A 20,303-nucleotide genomic window follows, 5' to 3' on the forward strand; every position below is an offset into this window, starting at 1 on the left:
AATATTTAAGAATTTGTGCTGATACTATATAGACATAGTTAAAAAGTATTCCCTATGTGCTATTATGCAACTGATTTAATTTGGATTTATATTATTATTTCTTTAGGAAATTTTATTTCCTTTTGATTTCTTGGCCTAGAATTTTGATTGTGCAGTTCCTTTTCTTTTAGACAGCAAATGGATGCTGAAGTGTCCAATATGGTGTCCGGCACCCTGTAATCATCCATGGCGCCCACCTGTAACAGACATTAGGCTCATTGCCTATGCAAATTGAAGGCTTATGCCTGTTTCTGGCCTCTTTGCCTAATTGGACATGACTGAGTACATGTGCTCGCTGCGGTCGATTTTCTCGAGCACACAGCAGCCAAATCAACGGCTCGTAAAAATTTTAACCAAAATAAAAATAATCAATTACTTAAAATGTCACAATAATATGATAAAGATTATCTATCGAATTATTTTTAGGGTCTTTTAATATCTTCATTAAAGTTATTATTTGAAACCCTCAGTCTTTCCTAAAAACTTGGGCATGGATTTGATACTTTTGCCAAGAGCAGTGACAAAAATAACTGAAACACTCCAGACATGTGTAGTGTGCAGTTTCTCAGCATTTAGTCCAGCAAATATCTGGAATCTTTCTGTTTAGCTTTCAGCAGTTTCTATATGTTTAGTTTTTAAAATCCTCACCCTTGTTCTGCTAAAACTCAGGACAATTCCTCTGTGTTATCAAAGAGTTGGACTCCAGAGCTACCAAAGTCCAGGTTTGTACACCAGTGCAGCTAACCCTCACTCCTTTTAACCAGTATTGCTAAATATCTGGGCCTGATTTTCCCATGAGGCATTCTGTTGCCGGAAGTGCACTGGACAGTTGTGAGTGGCTTAGCCAGTTACTTGATGTTCACAAAACTCAATAAAACTCCAGTAAGTTGGGTCTAAGTCATCCACAATGAGACATGCAGTTGTAAGCCTAGTGGATGAGCTGGTAATGTATAGTATGACTGTTAAACCTTTTTTAATAATCTAACTAGTTCTTAACAGCAATGTGTTGCTATGAATTCTTAAGCAAAGAACCCATGAAGCAAATACATTACAACCTCCTGCTAGAGATCCATGAGGGATTGACTGCATTTGCCCATTGGTGTAAAAACTGACGTACAGGAAAGGCAGCCTCCAACTTCACTGATGCTGAGATAGATGCATCTTTGGAAGCAATGAGGACAAGGCAGGCGGGACTCTTTGGTATACAGGGGAAGAGACCATTTTATGTCCTTGTGTACAGAGGTAACTGAAACAGTTAGTATCACCCCCACCCAGAACAGCAATTCAGTGGCAGAAAAAAATAAATGATTTGGCCACAACGATGAAGATCTTGCATACAAGGACCAGCCTATATACTATTCTCTTAGTACAATCATTGTCCCAGTGTTACTTATGTTGCCAGTATGGACAGTGTGAAGCATCAGTACTCTCACATACAGTTGTCAGTCTATTGAAAGCCATGCAAGAGGCTACATAATCACCACCACCCAGCAGGCTCACAACTGAAATTTTCACTGCCAACCATTCTGTGTTACAGTCAAGAATCATGAGAAGGCTACAGAGATGTCAGACTGGCTGAGCAGTTTCGGGACACAAATCTTACATGCCCTGCCTTTAAATGAAGGTTGCTAACCTACAAACACTGTGGACCATCTCTTCGATCACTGCATCTGTCTGATCAGCTGAAACAGTCGATCACCAATAACAACAACTTGCATTTATATAGCGCCTTTAATGTAATAAAATATCTGAAGGCGTTTCCCAGGTGTGTTATCAAACAATATTTGGCACCAAGCCGCATAAGGAGATATTAGGATAGGTGCGAGGTAAGTTTTAAGGAGTGTCTTAAAGGAGGAGAGAGAGATAGAGAGGCAGAAAGTTTTAGGGAGGGAATTCTAGAGTTTAGGTCCTAGTCGACATGTAAAGCATCATTGGGGAAAGTTTCTCCTCACCGCAGAATTACCTGGAGAAGGTGGCAACTCATAGAAAACTGCAGAGGCCACCTCTATGAATGATATCTCTGTAGCAGTGCCAGCTTCCTGACAGGGAGCAAACACTGCTGCTATGGAGGTCTGGGTGCCGACATTGAGAGAGGTTTGTCACTTCTGATTGAAATTATTCAGTCTGCCTTCCCAACGAACAGTGCCCTATCAAAGAATATACCCGGCACCTGTGGCCTGTCAGGCAGGTCTTCACAGAATCTACCATTCTCTCTTTCAGGTCCCACAGTTGCTTTAACATGTTGTTTTGCAGAAGCAGAACCAGTTTGCCCCAACATCTGATTTGTAGATGCAGTCTGCAGCCTTTGCTTCTCAGGACAGTCTTGTCACTGATAACAATCACCTTAGTCTCATGAGGCTAAGAGAGATGATCCATAGTTGACCAACCCATCAATTCTGGTTATTTAGTTGACACTAAGAAATTGTTCATGGTTAATGATAGGTACCAAATCATGTAGATGCACAAAAAGTAAACACTATGGCATAGACTTATTGGTGGTGAATAAGCCTGGAGCATATCACTGGACTTGAATATCTGGAAAATCAAGGCGGCTAGCATGACCCAAGCTGCCCTGCATAGGTTCTTGCATCATACTGAAAGTAGATGTCCATCATATAGTGAAGAAGAAACTATGAAACTTGGCATTATGACTGCTGGAAGGCATTATTTCAACACGTGCTTATATACCCAGGGCTCAATGCCCGTCTTGATTGAATTGCAGAGGGGCACCACCTTCAACTATGAAAACACCATTTGATGAGATATGGTGTACATCCATGCTGTGGTTGGGACAATGATTCCAATTCATTCATGCACCTTATGGTGAGTTCTGCTGCTCATCTTGCCACTCATGAGTAGCTTCTGGTTACTGCTGTCCCCAAACATGAGTTCAAATGTTCGTATGCTGGCTTTTTAGTAATCACGATTGTTCAAGGAGTGGAAGTAAACAAGATCTCTTTTGTTCCAAATGACATGTCTGGCAATGAAAGTTCGGAACCAAGGCAACTTTCTGTAATAGTCTTAGGACACTGATAGCTCAACCAGTGCTTTGTCTGGTTGAACTCGAGGAGTAACTTTGTGCATAGTTGGAACCCCTATTGTCTTTACATAAGTGTACACATTCCATATTGGTCAAACAGAAATTCTACATGTTAATATTTAACAACAATAACTATTTGTATTTATATAGCACCCTTAACATAGTAGAATGTCCCAAGGTGCTGCACAGGAATATTATGAGACAAAAAATATTTGACACTGAACATAAGGAGAAATTAGGGCAGGTGACCAAAAGCATGGTCAAAGAGGTAGGTTTTAAAGAGCATCTTAAAGGAGGAAAGAAAGGTAGAGAGGCAGAGTGGTTTAAGGAGGGAATTCCAGAGCTTGGGGCCTAGGCCACCAATGGTTGAGCGATTATAATCAGGGATACTCAAGAGGGCAGAATTAAAGGACTGCAGATATGTCGGGGGTTACTGGGAGAGAGAAGATTACAGAGATAGGGAGGGGAGAGGCCATTGAGAGATTTGAAAACAAGGATGAGAGTTTTGAAACTGAGGCATTGCTTAACCAGGAGCCAATGTAGATCAGCGAGCACAGGGATGATGGGTGAACAGGACTCGGTGAATCGAATAAATAGATATGGCATTAAACTAAATAGTGGGGGGAGGGATCCGGTGAGCAGAAATTTAAAAAGTCAAAGATAAAGGAAAAGGCAAAAGCACAGGGTAGGGATAGGGGTAATGATAACCAGAGTGCGACAGGAAGGGACAGAGCGTATATACATACGACAAAATTAAAAGCTCTATATCTGAATGCACGCAGCATTCATAACAAGATAGATGAGTTAACAGCACAAATAGAAATAAATGGGTATGATCTGATTACCATTACAGAGACGTGGTTGCAAGGTGACCAAGGATGGGAACTGAATATTCAGGGGTATTTGCCATTTCGTAAGGATAGGCAGAAAGGAAAAAGAGGTGGGATAGCTCTGTTAATAAGGGATGAGATCAGTGCAGTAGTGAGAAATGATATTGGCTCAGAAGATTCGCTTGCAGCTTGCAGCACTCCTCTCGCTCAGATCCAACCCCAACCTTGTCCTCAAAACTGCTGACAAGGTGGCGCTGTTGTTGTTTGGCGAACCGACCTCTACCTTGCAGAGGCTGATCGCCAACTCTCTGACACCTATTCCTACCTGCCCCTGAACCATGACCCCACTACTGAACATCAAGCCATAATTTACCAGACCGTCACTGACCTCATCTCCTCTGGAGATCTTCCCTCCACATCCACCAACCTCATAATTCCCCAACCCTGCAGAGCTCGCTTCTACGTCCTTCCCAAGATACACAAACAGGACTAACCCGATAGACCCAACATTTCAGTCTGTTCTTGCCCCACAGAACTTATTTCTTCCTATCTCGACTCTATTTTTTCACCCCTTGTCCACTCTCTTCCCAACTACATCCGCGACTCCTCCTACCCCTCCGTCACTTTAACAGTCTCCAGTTTCCTGGCCCCAACCATCTCCTTTTCACCATGGACGTCCAATCCCTCGGCACTTCCATCCCCCACCAGGATGGCCTGAGAGCTCTCCACTTCTTGCTCGAGCAGAGGCCCAACCAGTCCCCATCCACCCTCCTCTGCCTGGCTGAACTTGTTCTCTCATTGAACAACTTCTCCTTTAACTCCATTCACTTCCTCCAAATTTAAGGTGTTGCTATGGGAACCCGCATGGGTCCTAGCTATGTCTGCCCTTTCGTGGGATATGTGGAACATTCTTTGTTCCAGTCTACTCAGGTCCCCTCCCTCACCTCTTTTTCTGGTACATTGATGACTGTATCAGTGCCATTTCCTGCTCTCACCCTGAACCAGAAAATTTAATTCACTTTGTATCCAATTTCCACCCTTCCCATACCTTCACATAGTCCATCTCCGACTCTTCCCTTCCCTTCCTCAACTTCTCTGTCTCCATCTCTGGGGATAGGTTTTCGACCAGTATCCACTATAAGCCCACTGACTCCCACAACTACCTGGTCTACACTTCCTCCCACCCGCATCCTGTAAGGATTCCATTCCATTCTCCCAGTTTCTCCATCTCCGTCGCATCTGATCTGACAACGTCACCTTTCACAGTGCCTCTGCCATGTCTTTCTTTTTCCTCAACAGAGGATTCCCCTCCACCGTGGTTAACATGGTCCTCGACAGTGTCTGTTCCATTTCCTGCACCCCTGCTCTCACCCCTTCCCCTCCCTCTCGAACCATGACAGGGTTCCCCTTGTCCTCACCTTTCACCCCACCAGCCTCCACGTTCAACAGATCATCCTCCGCCATTTCCGCCACCTCCAGTGTGATTCTACCACCAATCACATCTTCCTCTCCCCTCTCCTTTCAGCGTTCCGAAGGGACCACTCCCTCCGCAACACCCTGGTTAATTCCGCAGTCACCCCCAGCAGCCCCTCCCCTTCCCACGGCACCTTTCCGTGCAAGTGCAGGAGATCAACACCTGCCTTTTTATCTCCTCCTTTCCCACTATCCAGGGCCCCAAATACTCCTTCCAGGTGAAACAGCGATTTACTTGTACTTCTTTCAATTTAGTATATTGTATTCGCTGCTCACAATGTGGTCTCCTCTACATTGGGGAGACCAAGCGTAGATTGGTCTGTTCAGTCCTCAAGCGTGACCCTGAGCTTCCGGTTGCCATCACTTTAATTCGCCACTCCATTCCCACTCTGACCTCTCTGTCCTCGGTCTCCTACATTGTTCCAATGAAGCTCAACGTAAGCTCGAGAAACAGCACCTCATCTTTCATTTAGGCACTTTACAGTCTTCTGGACTCAACATTGAGTTCAAAGATTTCAAAGCATAACCGCTGCCAATCTTAGGCTCCCTTGGCCCCCGCCTCAGAGCCTGTTTCTTTCTTTCTTTTTTTCTCCTTGTCTCTAATGGCAGTTGGTCATTATCCCACCATTCGCACCATATCTTGACTAATGTTTTTCTAACTCCTGGCATTACCATTTGAATTTGGGCCATCATCCCTTTTGTCTTTAATCTCTCCTGTCTTTCAACCTATCACAGACCTTCCCTTTTGTTCTTTCTTCCCCTCCCCCTTTCAGTGCTTGTTAAGAATCTGACCTTCCTGAACACTCTCCAGTTCTGATGAAGGGTCATCGACCCAAAACGTTAACTCTGCTTCCTCTCCACAAATGCTGTCTGACCTGCTGAGATTTCCAGCATTTTCTGTTTTTATTTTAGATCAAGATATAGAGTCAGTTTGGGTGGAGATAAGAAATAATAAGGGAAATAAATCACTGGTGGGAGTGGTTTACAGGCCCAAACAGTAGCCACACTGTAGGGCAGAGTATAAATCAAGAAATAATGGAGGCTAGTAAGAAATAATCGTGGGTGATTTTAATCTTCATATTGACTGGACAAATCAAATTGGCAAAGGTAGCCTTGAGGAAGAGTTCATAGAGTGTATGCGGGATGGTTTCTTGGAACAATATGTTGTGGAACCAACCAAGGAGCAGACTATTTTAGATCTGGTAATGTGTAATGAGTCTGGATTAATTAATGATCTCATAGTGAAGGATCCACTTGGGAAGAGTGATCATAGCATGGTAGAATTTCAAATTCGGTTTGAGGGTGCGGAAGCTAGATCTCAAACTAGTGTCCTGAACTTAAATAAAGGTAATTATAAAGGTATGAAGGCAGAGTTGGTTAAAGTGGACTGGGAAAATATATTAAAGGGTAAGACTGTAGAAAAGCAGTGGCAAACATTTAAGGAGACATTTCATAACTCTCAGCAAATATATATTCCAGTGAGAAATTTAGAAAATCATAATGCAGTCAAGCAGAGTTAGCATGGTTTTATGAAAGGGAAATCATGTTTGGCAGATTTTCTGGAGTTCAAAGAGGATGTAAGGAGCAAGGTGGATAAAGGGGAACCAGTAGATGTCGTGTATGTCATGTATGCCTCTTATGCCAAGTATGTGAGGCATTAGGGACAAATCAACCATCCCAGAAGTGGATTCAATTTTTATATTAAATATATATATTTTAATTGCAAAGGGCATGTAAGAAGTTATGCTAAACATTGGCTGAACTGCACGCGCTAAATATCAGATAAAATATGGGGCATTTAAGAAATTACTTCGCAGAGATTTACTGCACGCACTACAAATAAACTCTATGAAAGAAAACAGCTCCAATGGCCTGCGAGCAGCGGCAGGGGCCGAGCGGAGTATGATGGGAGGTGTAGTTCGGCGCGGCCACTCCTCTCTCACCAACCAGCAGCTGGCAGATCGAGCGGACCACAAATCCCAGACCGCACTGGGAGACGCCACAATGTCCAGTCGGCTGCGCCGCTTGCAGCCTCCGGTCGGGCAGATGACAACGTTTCTCGGCTGGGCGTTTTGCACATGGTAACGTGTGGTCACAATACTGCACTGGAAATGGCGTAGGCGATTTGTTGCAACATTCGCATTTAAAAAAAATCTTCCTTCTATTTGTAAGAGTCGTGTGATTGCAGTATATGTGGTTTATTTAGTCTTTTTTCTGTCCTGTCTTTTTTTGCTAGAGGTCCTTTATTGATTCTGGTGGATATGAAACGCCTTGCACAGTTTTGAATCACCATTTAAACAGACAGACAGACAGCGCTGACACAGTAATTACAGCGCTCCCTACACCAATCATCGAGTTGAAAACGTAATATCGCAATCTCTGTCTCTGCTGGAAACGTTGTATCGCAGTGTCTGTCTACGACTTGCACATAAGGTCTGCCCCAAGAGGGGGAGTTTGAAGAAAAACGCGTTCAGGCAGCACACTTCAAATTTGACAGTTCAGGAAGTGGTTTGAAATGGGCTATACCGCCACAACACGTAGAAGACTGCCGACCTGTCAGCATTAAATTCTACAGAAATAAAAACATAGATACATCAAGGATGGCATCAAGTAACTCGAGTTTATCTGGTTCATCAGTTTCGTCAGGTAAGGAAGGGGAAAGCAAAATGACATGTTAAGTTATGTACATAGAAGCTGACAAGCAAACTGAATGCTTAAACGCACTGGCAGTGCTGCTAGGTGAGCGTGTGGTAACATGGTAACATGTTCTTGCCTGGAGTGTTGTCATATTTTAAAAATGCATTAGATACCATAGTAAAAATCGTGTCTGTCCTGTGAGATAAATCTTTAATAACATCAGCTTTCTTGACCGGGTTTGTTTTGATATATATTAAAAGTCACTGATAAGTTGTTGCATTCCTATGCCTAACCACCCTCCCCCGAAATAAAACTCGACTACCCTTGTCTTAGCAACAGTTGTAACAGCTTTATTTTTTATGCCTAATGGTGCAGCAACAAGAGATGGTAGTTTCAATGGTCATTCTGGTATGGTGTACACAGCTGCTGTAAAATTCTTCGTTAAATCTCTTTCAAACTTATTATACACATAGGTGAATATCACATGAGTAGCCTGATTTTCATTTAAAACTCATTATTTCTATAATAACATTAGACATTAGGCCTTTTTAAGAAAAAATGTTCTGAAACAGTAATTATGACTTTAAAAATATGGTTTGCAATATTTTGTTTTCATAAAACCATAATGTGTTAATTTTGTACGACAACATCTTAGAAAACTGCTTTGTCAGTGCAATGCGGTTGAAATTACATTTAGATATGGATAAATTAATAGCTTCTGACTAAAATTGGAGTTCTTGCTTTGCTGATAAATGTTAAGTACTATTTAAGATGTTTTCTTTCAATTTTACGCCTGAGATTTGGTGTGAAAAAGAGATATTTAAAAAATTTAGCAGTAGTTGGAAATGTGAGAAAAATCCATTGAAAATATTATAGCTACACTTAAGTAATGACATGATAAACCATTTATTTTCTATCTTTTGAATATTGTGGACTGCTGAGATTTTAAAATGTGCAAGAATAGCTGAAGCGGAGAGTAGTTAAGCTGATTTTAATTAAGATGGTAAAATTTGACCAAAGTGAATCATCTTACCGTTAGCTTTTGGAGGGATTTATATGGGAAAATAACGATGATTAATGGGTGAAGTGAGGTCATTTATAGAGTCATTCCTGTTTTAACTGTATTCTGCAGAATGGTTCTGTTTTATTTATAAGTAATTTAAGTAGTAAAGTGAGAGTTAGTGTCCAGTTGTGTCTATCCAGAATATTGAAAAATTATTTCCTAATTTAGAAGACTAAACAGCAGAAATATACTAATAGCATTAATATGACTTTAAAAAAAACCTTCACAATTGAAATGCACTTTGTTTTCCATATCTATACTCTATTTTTGTTGCAGTAGATCTTGAGTATATTTTGTAACCCTAAGATTGACCAGCTACATAAAATATCTATCTTTTGGTTTTTTTAAAAAGCAAAATGCCTCGACCTGATATTGTAAATTTTAAAGAAATTTGTTAGTAATTATAGCAGGAAAAAAAGTCTTGTGAAATTGTTGAACCTTCCTGACTCTCAAAAGTATTGAACATTTCTGACGCTTGCCTGCTTTATGGCTGCTAGGAAGTGAGTAAGAGTCTGGTATCTCCTCATGGTAGCACAGCACAGATTGGCGACATGATGTGTTAAGGTAGTACCAGTGGCTCTCTCAATATTTAGGATTAATTTTTAAAACATTGCAAATGCAAATACTGCATGGATTTACATTTGTGTTGACCAAAGTCATTTGGATATGTTCGTGCATGTCTTCAAAACATTTTCACTCTGTAGTTGGGCTTGCTAGATGTCTAGATGTCTGTGCTATCAGCCTAACTGTGCCTGCAGAGCAGCTTTTTTAATTTAAAAAAAATGCAAGCCGACTGTTGTTTTTAATAAGCAGGGACTGTTATATTGCCACCAAACTTTGTGTGAAAGGAAATTCTGATTGTTCCAAACTTGATCTTAAATGTGAACAAATAAACATTGCTAAGCTTTACCTTGCGGTCTGACACCATAATGAGTCAGTTGGGAGTGTATTTTGGCACATTAAGAGAAACTGTCATATTGCTCCCATTGATATTAAAAAAAAAATGAGTGTGGCACATTTAGATTGATTATTTCATGAACACTTTAGCTAGCATAAAATGGGTGCACTGCCTTTTTAGTGAGGAGAATTTCCTTTCATAAAATCCTGTACAGATGGTGGTAGTCCAACACTACATCCAGAAGTGATAGTATGAAACATGTTATCGTGACACTTGACTATCCATCTGTATCTTGTTGGGAGAAAATCTCCAGTCAGCACTTCTAGAATTTTGCCAAGTGTGGGGTGTAATTAACATGCAAGATTTGAAGTAAGTGGTATCTATCGAGTCATCCGTGGTGTAGAGCAGTAAATGACCAGAAATACTGATAATTCACAAGTTGAGGGGCAAAGAGTTAAAGATTCAAATGTGTTCTTGTGAAGTGCAATTATGGGAATTATTTGTAATGGTCTGAAAAGTACTAGCTACTGTGATCTTTACAAGATTGTCATTGTAATAAGCATTGTCTAATTCATATAACTGCTACTGATTTACAATCTGTCTTTCTTGAAGCAGTGATTCAAGAAGATAAGCTATTCATATGTGGAATTCTTAAAATGGTCAATGTTTTCTTAATATGGCAAATGTTGGACTTCTTCTGAGCTTGTGGTTTTCATTTGAAACATAGACTTTGAACCATAATGGGTGGGTAATAGTCGTGCAGAAGATTAAGTGATGTTGCCATACCTTGGCATGCACAATATCAGAAAATGATTACACTTATTAAAAAATTTGAACACTATTTTTTTTAATGAAATGTTTCTATGCTAATCAATAAAAAATGCACTTCTCCCCCATACCTGGTATAATTTTCTGAACAAGAAACCCAGACTTCTGCTAATACTTATCCTGAAACAATTGGTTATAAAAGTGCAGCTAACAGCACATACACCAATTTACCCATTGTTGCCGAGACGAGGAAAATATACAAAAGCTCAGACTTGCCATGTTTTGGCAGGCATAGGGACTCATTTATTTGTGGTCCTTGTAAGCTGCTGCTAGATTTGACATCTCCACTTATACTTGGTGTCTGATCGAGAATGACATGGGGTAGGCTGGGATGCTGAATAGTACTGATTTCTTGTAATTGGAATCATTAAGTAAAAGCATCTTGGGTTTATTCAGGATTGTATAGAATGAACATTTGCTCTTCTGCCCAGCCCTTCCCTGAGATGGCTTGACTGAGATCAGAAACTCATTATGTGGGAACACTGGCAAGGACAAACTGATCATTTGGCTGTGAAGTGTGTCACTATAGCAAGATGCTGCACTGAATCACTAATAATGCCTTAAGTGCAGTATTTAAAAAAAAATCTGTGTAACACTTAAATATTTCAGTCTTCAGTTCTTCACTTTTCATAGTTTATTTTTTGCTTTGTAAGCATGTTATCTTAAAGTATACAGAAAGATGTATGTGACAACCTCGGCGTAAAGTTCAATCTCTTAACTGACTTTTCTGATTGCAAAGTGTTTAGTATAATTCTACTGTAATGCTGAAGACCTTTCACTAGAACTAGCTGTATAACTCTACTGTAGTGCTGAAGATCTGTTACCTGAACTAGCTGCTTTCCCAGCCAAGCTGTTCAAGTACAGATATGACACTGGCATCCACCCAACAATGCAGAAGATTGGCCAGGTATGTCCTATCCAAAAAACCTCAAGGCTGTATTGGCCAGGTTAACATTACCCTCTCTGCCTTCTCTCAATCACAGTAAAGTGATGGCAGGAGCAATTAATTGAGCGATGTCTGCTCATTGCTCAGTTTGGGTTCCACCAGAACCACTCTGCTCGAGATCTCATCACAGTCTTGATACTCACCTGACGCAAGAGCTGAATGTCAGGAGAGGTGAGATTAGCTGCCCTCTACATCAAATCAGCATTAACCTAAATATCATAATCAAGGAGCCCTAGTAAAACTGGTCAGTGGTGTCAATGGAAGAATCCTCCAGTGGCTAGAGTTGTACCTGATGTAAAGGAAGATGGTTATGGTTGTTCGAGGCCATATGTTACAGTCCCAAGAAATCTTTGCATGAGTTACTCAAGGAATCATCCTTGGCTCAACTGTCTTCAACTGCTTCAATGATAATCTTCCCTTTGTCATAAGGCCAGGTGTGGGGCTGATTGCTATGATTCTCCAGTGTTCAGCTCTTTTTAACTCATCTGATAATGAAGCAGCCCATTCCAACCTGCAGCAGGAGCTGGAAAACATTCAGGGTGGGCTGATGAGTGCCACATAATATTTGTGGCACATAAGTGCTGGTAATAAGCATCTAGAACAGGAAAAAGCCCATCCAGTTGCCTGCGACTTTCAGCGGCACCACCATCTCGCTGAGTCCCGCACCATCCGGGGTTGAAGCGGGGGGGTGTCGCCATTGACCAGAAGTTGAACTGGACCATCCTTAACGTGGTACAAGAGCAGAGACTGGATACTCTTTAATGAGTGGATCACCTATTGTCCCCTCAAAGGCTCTCCACCATCTAATCGGCTTAAGTCAGGAATGTGATAGAATACTTACCACTGGCCTGGACGGGTATAGCTGCAAAACTTACAAAGGTCAGGGTATCAATATCCATCCCCGCTATCACGGATGCACTGTGCTGGCAGTATGCATGATCTACAGGATGCACTGAAACAACTCGCTATGGTTACTTTGACAGATATTACAGGGGAGGGAGGTGCTATCATCAGAAGGTCAAGAGCTGCAATGTTGTGGTAACACCACAGCCTCTTCCTCCAACTTACACAACATCCTTTGGATGTTTAGAGCTATTCCTTCATCATTGCTGGGTCAATGCCCTAGATTTTGCTCTCTGCGGTGAAGGAAAGACGCTTGACCTTCACCTCACTGACAACTGCCCTCAGATTTGACAGCGGAGATATCCTTTAACCCAGCACCTTTTCAGCACCGTGTCCTCTAAGGTAATCTGTGGTGTGTGAGAGTCGGGAAAGAAACAGCAAGGCTTGTCAACGAATCAGATTGAAAAACCTTCACTGAGACACGCAGAGTCCAAACCAGGAAGTATAAAGCAGGAAATATAAATTCAATTTAAATGATGTACAGAAAGTGAAATAGATGGGATTAAGGGAGTGATATAAAAGAGACACAGAAAATTAAAATAATTATTTTAATTTTAATTTAAAAATAAATCTCCAACTCTAATTTTCTTCTGAGGGAATGAAACTCCACACTTGTAAAATTAATGTTTCATGGCCAGAGTAGTTGTTGAGCAGTACCCAGCACTTATCACAATGTTAACAACTCACTTACTCCTGAATGCACCACCCTAACATTTTCAGCAGTTCTTAGTGCAGAACTAGTGGGCAAGTACCCCAAGTTCACACCGTTGCAGTCATTTCAATACTGAATCTATTAGCGAAGGCTGCAACAGCGCAACCTGTAGAGGAGTAGGATATCTCTGACAGCAGCTTCTGGATTTTCACATTTAACTGCGCATGTATGCACTTCAGAAGATGCTGTCAGATTTCCTCCATTATAGCGGTGAGATTTTCTCTATTATAACATCTCAAATTCTGGGCCAGTATCCTGGAGCTCCCTCCTAACCGCATAGTGGGAGCATCCTCACTACAAGGACAGCAACGGCTCAAGCAGACGTCTCAGGGCAACTAGGGAGGGGTAATAAATGCAGCTTTATCAGTGTCACCCATATTCTGAGAAATTTACAAAATGTGTTTATGGCTAATATCCATTCAGGTGATAAAAATAACAGGACAAAAATAAATATTATCTGCCAAGTAACAAATTTCTATGACCATTTCAGTATTAATGTTTCTGTTTTTAAAAAAAAAAAAAATCCATTTGAAAACCAATTTGCTAAAGTGAGATTTTTTACTGTAGCAAATTTTCAAATTATGTCCTGATATTTACAGCTTAGGCTCTCTCATGGAGTCTTAATGAAATACTATGTATTTGTGGGTTTTTAACACTAAGGGCCCAAAGTTCCCCAAGAGTTGCCCTGTTTTTTTTTTGGAGTAAGTAGCTTCTTTTGGAGTAACTTAAAAATCGCAAATTTCCCCATTTAACTTGCTCCAATGTAAGTCAGTTAGTTTTTTTTCTAGTTTAGTTTGTTCTCTCCAAAAGGGGGCGTGACAAGCCACTTACACCTCTTCTGGCCATACAAGCAAATTTGGCGAGTTGAAAGTTACTCCAAACTAACTTAGGCCAGTGTATGTGGCCACTTCTGTAGGCACAGAAAAACCTTACCTACATTTAAAAGATCAGTGCGGGGGGGGGGGGGGGCGGGCGGCGGGGAGAAAGGTGAGTTAGAGGATTCCAAAGCACTAAAGACCTTCACAACATTACAACATCTTCAGCACAACAGTTGCACAACATCATCACAAATAAATGAAAGATAAATCAGCTACAGAAAATAGAGCAGTACTACCTTATCAACTGCAGAACGTACCGGCTAGCCCTTCTGCCTGGGCTCGGGGCGGCAGGCATGCATGACTAGGAGTGAGGGATTTTTACCTTTTACTGTTGACCCTATATGTTGCGTGGTCCTAATGGAGGATGATTCCGTTTTGATGCAAAATATCTTTTATTAGAAATTCAACTATACCAACAACAACAACAGCCACAACAGGAAAGAAAGTCTGCACCCATCCCTCACCCACATCTTGGGGAAAGTGCACTTATAGGGTCGGTGATGGTGGTGGGGGAGGGGTTGGGGGCCCGGCTTGGGTCTGACCGGTGGCTGGTGTGTGGAGTGAAGTGGGAATGGCATTTGAGTCTCCGGCCTTTGTGTCCTTATTGCAGAAGCCAGCTCCCTCATGGCATCTGCCATCGTCTGCACACCCTCTGAAATGCCCGCCCTGAATTCCCGTCTTAGTGCAGAGATTTCACTCAACAGTGTCGAGACCTCATCACGCACCCCACGGACGGCCGCCACGAGTGATCTTGAGGGCATTAGTCTCCTCACCCAATGAAACAACCTGATTAACCTCTGCTGAGGGCTGCCTCTCAGGAGAGACTGGTCGGCTTCTCCTACCCCTCGTGTGGGTCTGCCCAGTGGCACCCCTCCAGTGTGAGGTGCAGGCTGGGACGGTGGGGGACTGGGTGTCCCAAGATGCATTTCCTGACCATCACTTGGACCCGTGACCTCGGAAGCTATGAACCCATGGAAGGTTGCCGAGGAGCTAATGGAGGGTTCTGGCAGTGTGATGCCCTGTGATATGTCCTGATCCATATCATGGTCAGCGTTCTCCTGAGCACACATTTCCATGGACCCCTCCTCCTTCCCACCCGCCTTGGTCTGGAACGCACGCATCTGGATCCTCAGGATCTTGAGGAGTGTCGTCCTCTTCTGCAAAAGACAACAGAACAGTCAAATGGTTAGCAGCACAGGAGGGGGCAGGATGGGTGGCATGAGTAGTCTCAAGCATAGCAGGCCAGTCAGCAGGTTGATTTGAAGGGCCACTATGCATTTTAAGGACTCGCTCTCACCCTCACGTGTGGGTCCAGCTTGTGCAGAGCTGATTCTTTTTCTGCCGGTGCGAGTCAGCAAGGCAGCAACCCTCTGTTCCAGGGGTGTCCGTTGGTGCAGATTTGGCGGACCTCCTCCTGTTCTAGTTCTCTTCCTTTTTGTTGTGGGCCAATTTCTTCTGCAAAGATGAAACTATTAATTGTTGGTCATGGTGCGTTTCTGATGGGTGGGGCACATACAGATGCTCGCATTTTCCACTACAATTCAATTTAAAGATGAAGATATTACTTACACTCAGTACTTGACCAACGTCCTGCCATTTCTTGCGGTGTTGACCCCAGCGGAGAATTCTTCTGCAACGAGGTTCCATCTTTTTCTCATTTCCTTGGGTGAGACCTTTGACGGACCACTCTTGCTGATATAAAGCTCCAGCCATTTCTCCTCAATTACAGTCACTAATTTCTCCACTTCCTCATGGAGGAAATTCTTGGTTCGTCTTGCACGCTCTTGTGCCATTCGTCCATTGGACTCAAACACAGGTAATGTTCAAAGATTAGACTTACACCTCTCTTACACCTAACCAGCACTCCTTTCCACTCCCTTAGCCACACAAAAATCAATATTCAGACCTCACCTTTATATATGCTCCATAACCAATTATTCTGAGGACGCGTTCCCTTTAATTGGCCGATTGTCAAGCTTCCTGTTACACTGTGCATGCGCGCAAACTGAACCATCCATTGTGCATGCGCACACGCTCCAACGGTCATGTGTGCCCTTGCTGGCACTACACAAGACGCTGGGCCCAAGCCCCACCCCCCTGCCGACCATGCTGGGCTGAAACTCCGCCCCCGCCCCCCCCAGGCTCTGCTACGCGACGCCGATGGATCCGGTAGATTTTTGGCGCTTTTTTCCCCCCAGGAAGTTGCCGCACCACATCGAAATACGCCGCTCTAAGCGGCTGGGGAAATTTGGGGCCTATGAACCATGCTCCGAGGATACAAAGGGGGAGAAATTCTCATAGTTTGCGCCTCCTGTTGGCGCCCCGCTAACCGGATGCAAATGATTTCTCGCGCAGGGAATTGTGCGGGAGTTAGCAGAGACGCAAACCGGCAGTGCCCCGCTCCTTCCAGTAGCGCCCCGGGCCGCTGCATCGTCATTGCTGTGCGCAACGATCTGTTTACGCACCGGAGCGTAAAGTGGGTAGTGCCCTGTGATGCCGCCGTGGGCGATATTCACGCCAGCATTGCATGTGGCAAAAATTAAAGGGGAAGTGCGTGCCGCCATTTAAAAAAAATTGCTGGGCTCTCGTTGAAGATTTTGCAGGGTCTGTGCCGCGATGGTGCACTCCGGCACTCCACTTCTGTGCCGGGCTGCAGCCACGATACCCCGCTCCATTGTGGCGTAGTGGTGGCCCCTCGCCCCACTGCAGAGTTCTCGGCTTGCCCTCCCATTTAATGGAAGGGATGGGCCATGTGCTCAGCCAGCACTACGCGAAGCTCCACGTAGCACTGGAAAAGTCGCGCGCTTAGAGCTCTGCTTGTGCCCCCGAGAGAAAGTGGAACCCCCGACATTGCACTCCACTTCCTTTCGGGGGTAGTAATCCCAATTTTGCGGCCAGGGATTCCCTTTTTGTAATTCTTAACATCCCTTTAGTGTCTCAATCTCTTCTGCCTTCCATCCTATCACAGACCTTCCCTTTTGTTCTTTCCTCCCCTCCCCCCTTTCCCTGCCCCTTAAAACCTGTTGCATCTCTAACTTTTTCCAGTTCTGACGAAGGATCATCGACCTGAAACATTAACTCTGTTTCTCTCTCCACAGATGCTGCCTGACCTGCTGGGTATTTTCAGCACTTTCTATGATTATGAACCATATTTGTTTGTCTGTCATTAATGAGGTTTAGGGAACATTTTATACCCAGCATCCTCATCTACTGATCAGTTTTGCACAGTGAGATGGGCGAAGGTGCGGCGAATGAGGGCACGAGGCCCAAAAGAGCCGAGGGCCCAGGAGCAGCACGGGCCAACCCACACTGCGATATGTGTGTGCACTAGGTCCGTGCAGCAGAGCAGGTCTCCAGTCTTCTGGTTCAACCCTTGCCACTGGATAAAGGCCTAGCTCTGGCGAGCCTGTGGGTGGCTGATGTGCAACGGTCACCACACGTTAAAAAAAATCCATGCACAGGCATCTTCCATCCCCTCAATTGGAGTTCAGGACTGGAACATCGGGTCCTTCATTGAAACATCTGTGAACTCTTGTGGAAGCAAGTCATCCTCGTTTGGGGGACTGCCTATGATGATGATGCACAGTGAAGCTCATACTAGTTGTCCATAATTTATCTTAATCCCAATTTTAAGAGTGGAATCTCTACACCAGTCTCACTAACTGAGACTGCTTGTTTGTGATAAATTGTAAATATCATTTTTATCTCCTTTTGTAGGCTGTTCTTACTGGGAATTGGATTATAATGAAATAATAAATAATTACATAAAGATCCTTTTTTGTTCTGTTAATTTTTGGTTAATTTTTTAAATTCTGGTAAGGTGATAATAGGAGGGTGGGGCAGTGTTGATATAAGAAACCGGAATTAACATTCGAAGCAGTGCAATTGTTAGTCTGAAGTGAATTCCGCTCATTTGTAAAGTCAGACTTGCTGGTTCCAGGTGAGGTCAGTAACCTGATTCCGGCTTTAGCACTCAATCTTAAAACAAAAACTAGATCAGCTGTGGTATTACTCACGGGTAGTTCAGGACTTGTCTCTTTTGCTAGGAATGTAATATAGGTGTGATCAGGCCCAATTTAAAATGAAGGTGAAAAAATGCAAATAATAACTTAAATGAAAGCACCCAAATGACCATTTAAGGAAAAAAAATGGACAAAAGCACAAAAAAGGCAATGTAAATGATTTTGCATGTGCAGAAAATGGGGGCGCAGGTTGCATAGGTGCAATAGAAACCATTTTGGCCCATCGTGTCCGCGCCGGCCGACAAAGAGCCGCACAGCCCTTGGTCAGCAGCCCTAAAGGTTACATATAAACCTATGAACAATGACGGAAAGGCAAAGAGCACCCAGCCCAACTAGTCCGCCTCACCACAACTGTGACACCCGTTATACTAAAACATTCTGCTCTCCACCCTAACCGGAGCCACGTGATCTCCTGGGAGAGGCAAAACCCAGGCCAATTTAAGGAGAAAAAAATCTGGGAAAATTCCTCTCCGACCCATTCAGGCGATCGAAACTAATCCAGGAGATCACCCTGGCCATATTCTATTCCCTGCAGTATGTACCATTATGTCTGCTCCATCCAACAAAAGGTCATCCAGTTTAATCCCAATTACCAGCTCCAGGTCCGTAACCCTGCAGATTACTGCACTTCAAGTGCCCATCCAACCATCTCTTAAAAGTGGTGAGGGTTTCTGCATCCACCACTCTTCCAGGCAGCCAGTTCCAGATCCCCACAACCCTCTGCGTAAAGAAGCCCCCCCCCCTCAAATCTCTTCTAAACCTTCCACCACCACCTTAAAACTATGCCCCTTGTAATAGACCCCTCCACCAATGGAAATAGACCTTTACTATCCACTATGTCCAGACTCCTTAATATTTTGTACACCTCAATGAGGTCTCTTCTCAACCTCCTCTGTTCCAATGAGAACAAACCCAGTCTATCCAATCTGTCCTCATAACTAAGATTCTCCATTCCAGGCAGCATCCTAGTAAATCTCCTCTGCACCCTGTCTAGTGCAATCACGTCCTTCCTATAATACAGCAACCAGAACTGCACGCAATACTCCAGCTGTGGCCTAACCAAAGTATTATACAATTTAAGCATAACCTCCCTGCTCTTATATTCTATGCTTCAGCCAATAAAGGCAAGCATTCCGTATGCCACCTTAACCACCTTATCCAATTGTCCACGTAAATTAAGTAACTAAGCCCAGGTGAAGAAATGAAGCTTTAGGCAAGGATTAAAAAGTGTTCCTCGGGCAAAGATAGGCCTTTGATAATGAATGGCAGTTTAGGAATGTGAAATACCAGTAGAAATTCTCTCTGTATATTTAATGATTCCAGAAGTAAAACTAATACTTGTTTTTTTAATTATTATAAATCTTATTTACACAGCCTTGTGTTCATCATGATTTGAAAATCAAAACAATGGCTGGAACCACTTTGGGGGAAAAAAATGAACTCAAGTGATTGCTTTTTTTGTGGGGCTCTATATTTCAGTGAGTTGGTGTGGTTATGTTGCTTGTTTGACTCAATAAGAAAAATGTGACATTTGATTTTCTTCTGGTACAGACAGGTTTAATATGGCGCTTTACAGATTTAATGTGTGGTTCACTATGTGCAGGATTGTTAATTATACCGATAGTCAACTAATCACCAAAAGGAAAAATGTATTTAGTTAACCATAATTCCATGAAACCGAGCTTTAAAAGGACTCCTGAAGATAATGAAACTTCTTTTGAGGAGCGTATCCAAATAAAATATTTAATTTCAGTAGCTTTAAAGTTCAATAGAACTGCCTCTTTCTGTTAGTCTATTGGAGTAATTGGTTTGGACATGGATGCTGAAAGCCAGTCCTGACATCAAATCAATTAGATGATGGAGGCAGTAATATATTGAAGACCCAAGGGTTGATTTTTTTAAATTTAAAAAAAAAATTCTACCCCACCACTTCCACTATATACTCTCTTTTCATGCCATATTTATGTATTTCCATGTCTACTAATCTGGGACTTGATTTTAAGAGATTGAGAATAAAATTTTCACCGTTATCGA

At 42.8% G+C, this 20,303-nt stretch overlaps 1 protein-coding gene across 2 annotated transcripts in view; it reads left to right on the top strand.

Moving 5' to 3' along the window:
- Positions 1 to 7,373: 7,373 nt before the first annotated feature.
- chn2 (chimerin 2) overlaps positions 7,374 to 20,303 on the top strand; it is a 485,758-nt gene continuing 472,828 nt past the window's right edge. The window contains exons 1-2 of one of the 2 annotated variants that reach the window (XM_070880837.1): positions 7,374 to 7,463; positions 7,619 to 8,028. In XM_070880837.1, coding sequence (XP_070736938.1) covers positions 7,983 to 8,028 — 46 coding nt within the window. In that variant the 5' untranslated portion in view covers positions 7,374 to 7,463; positions 7,619 to 7,982. Of the gene's footprint in view, positions 7,464 to 7,483; positions 7,499 to 7,618; positions 8,029 to 20,303 lie in introns of those variants that run through there. The other variant, XM_070880839.1, reaches the window with a different exon arrangement.

The sequence above is a fragment of the Pristiophorus japonicus genome, chromosome 5 (assembly GCF_044704955.1).
Source record: "Pristiophorus japonicus isolate sPriJap1 chromosome 5, sPriJap1.hap1, whole genome shotgun sequence".
NCBI lineage: Eukaryota > Metazoa > Chordata > Chondrichthyes > Pristiophoridae > Pristiophorus > Pristiophorus japonicus.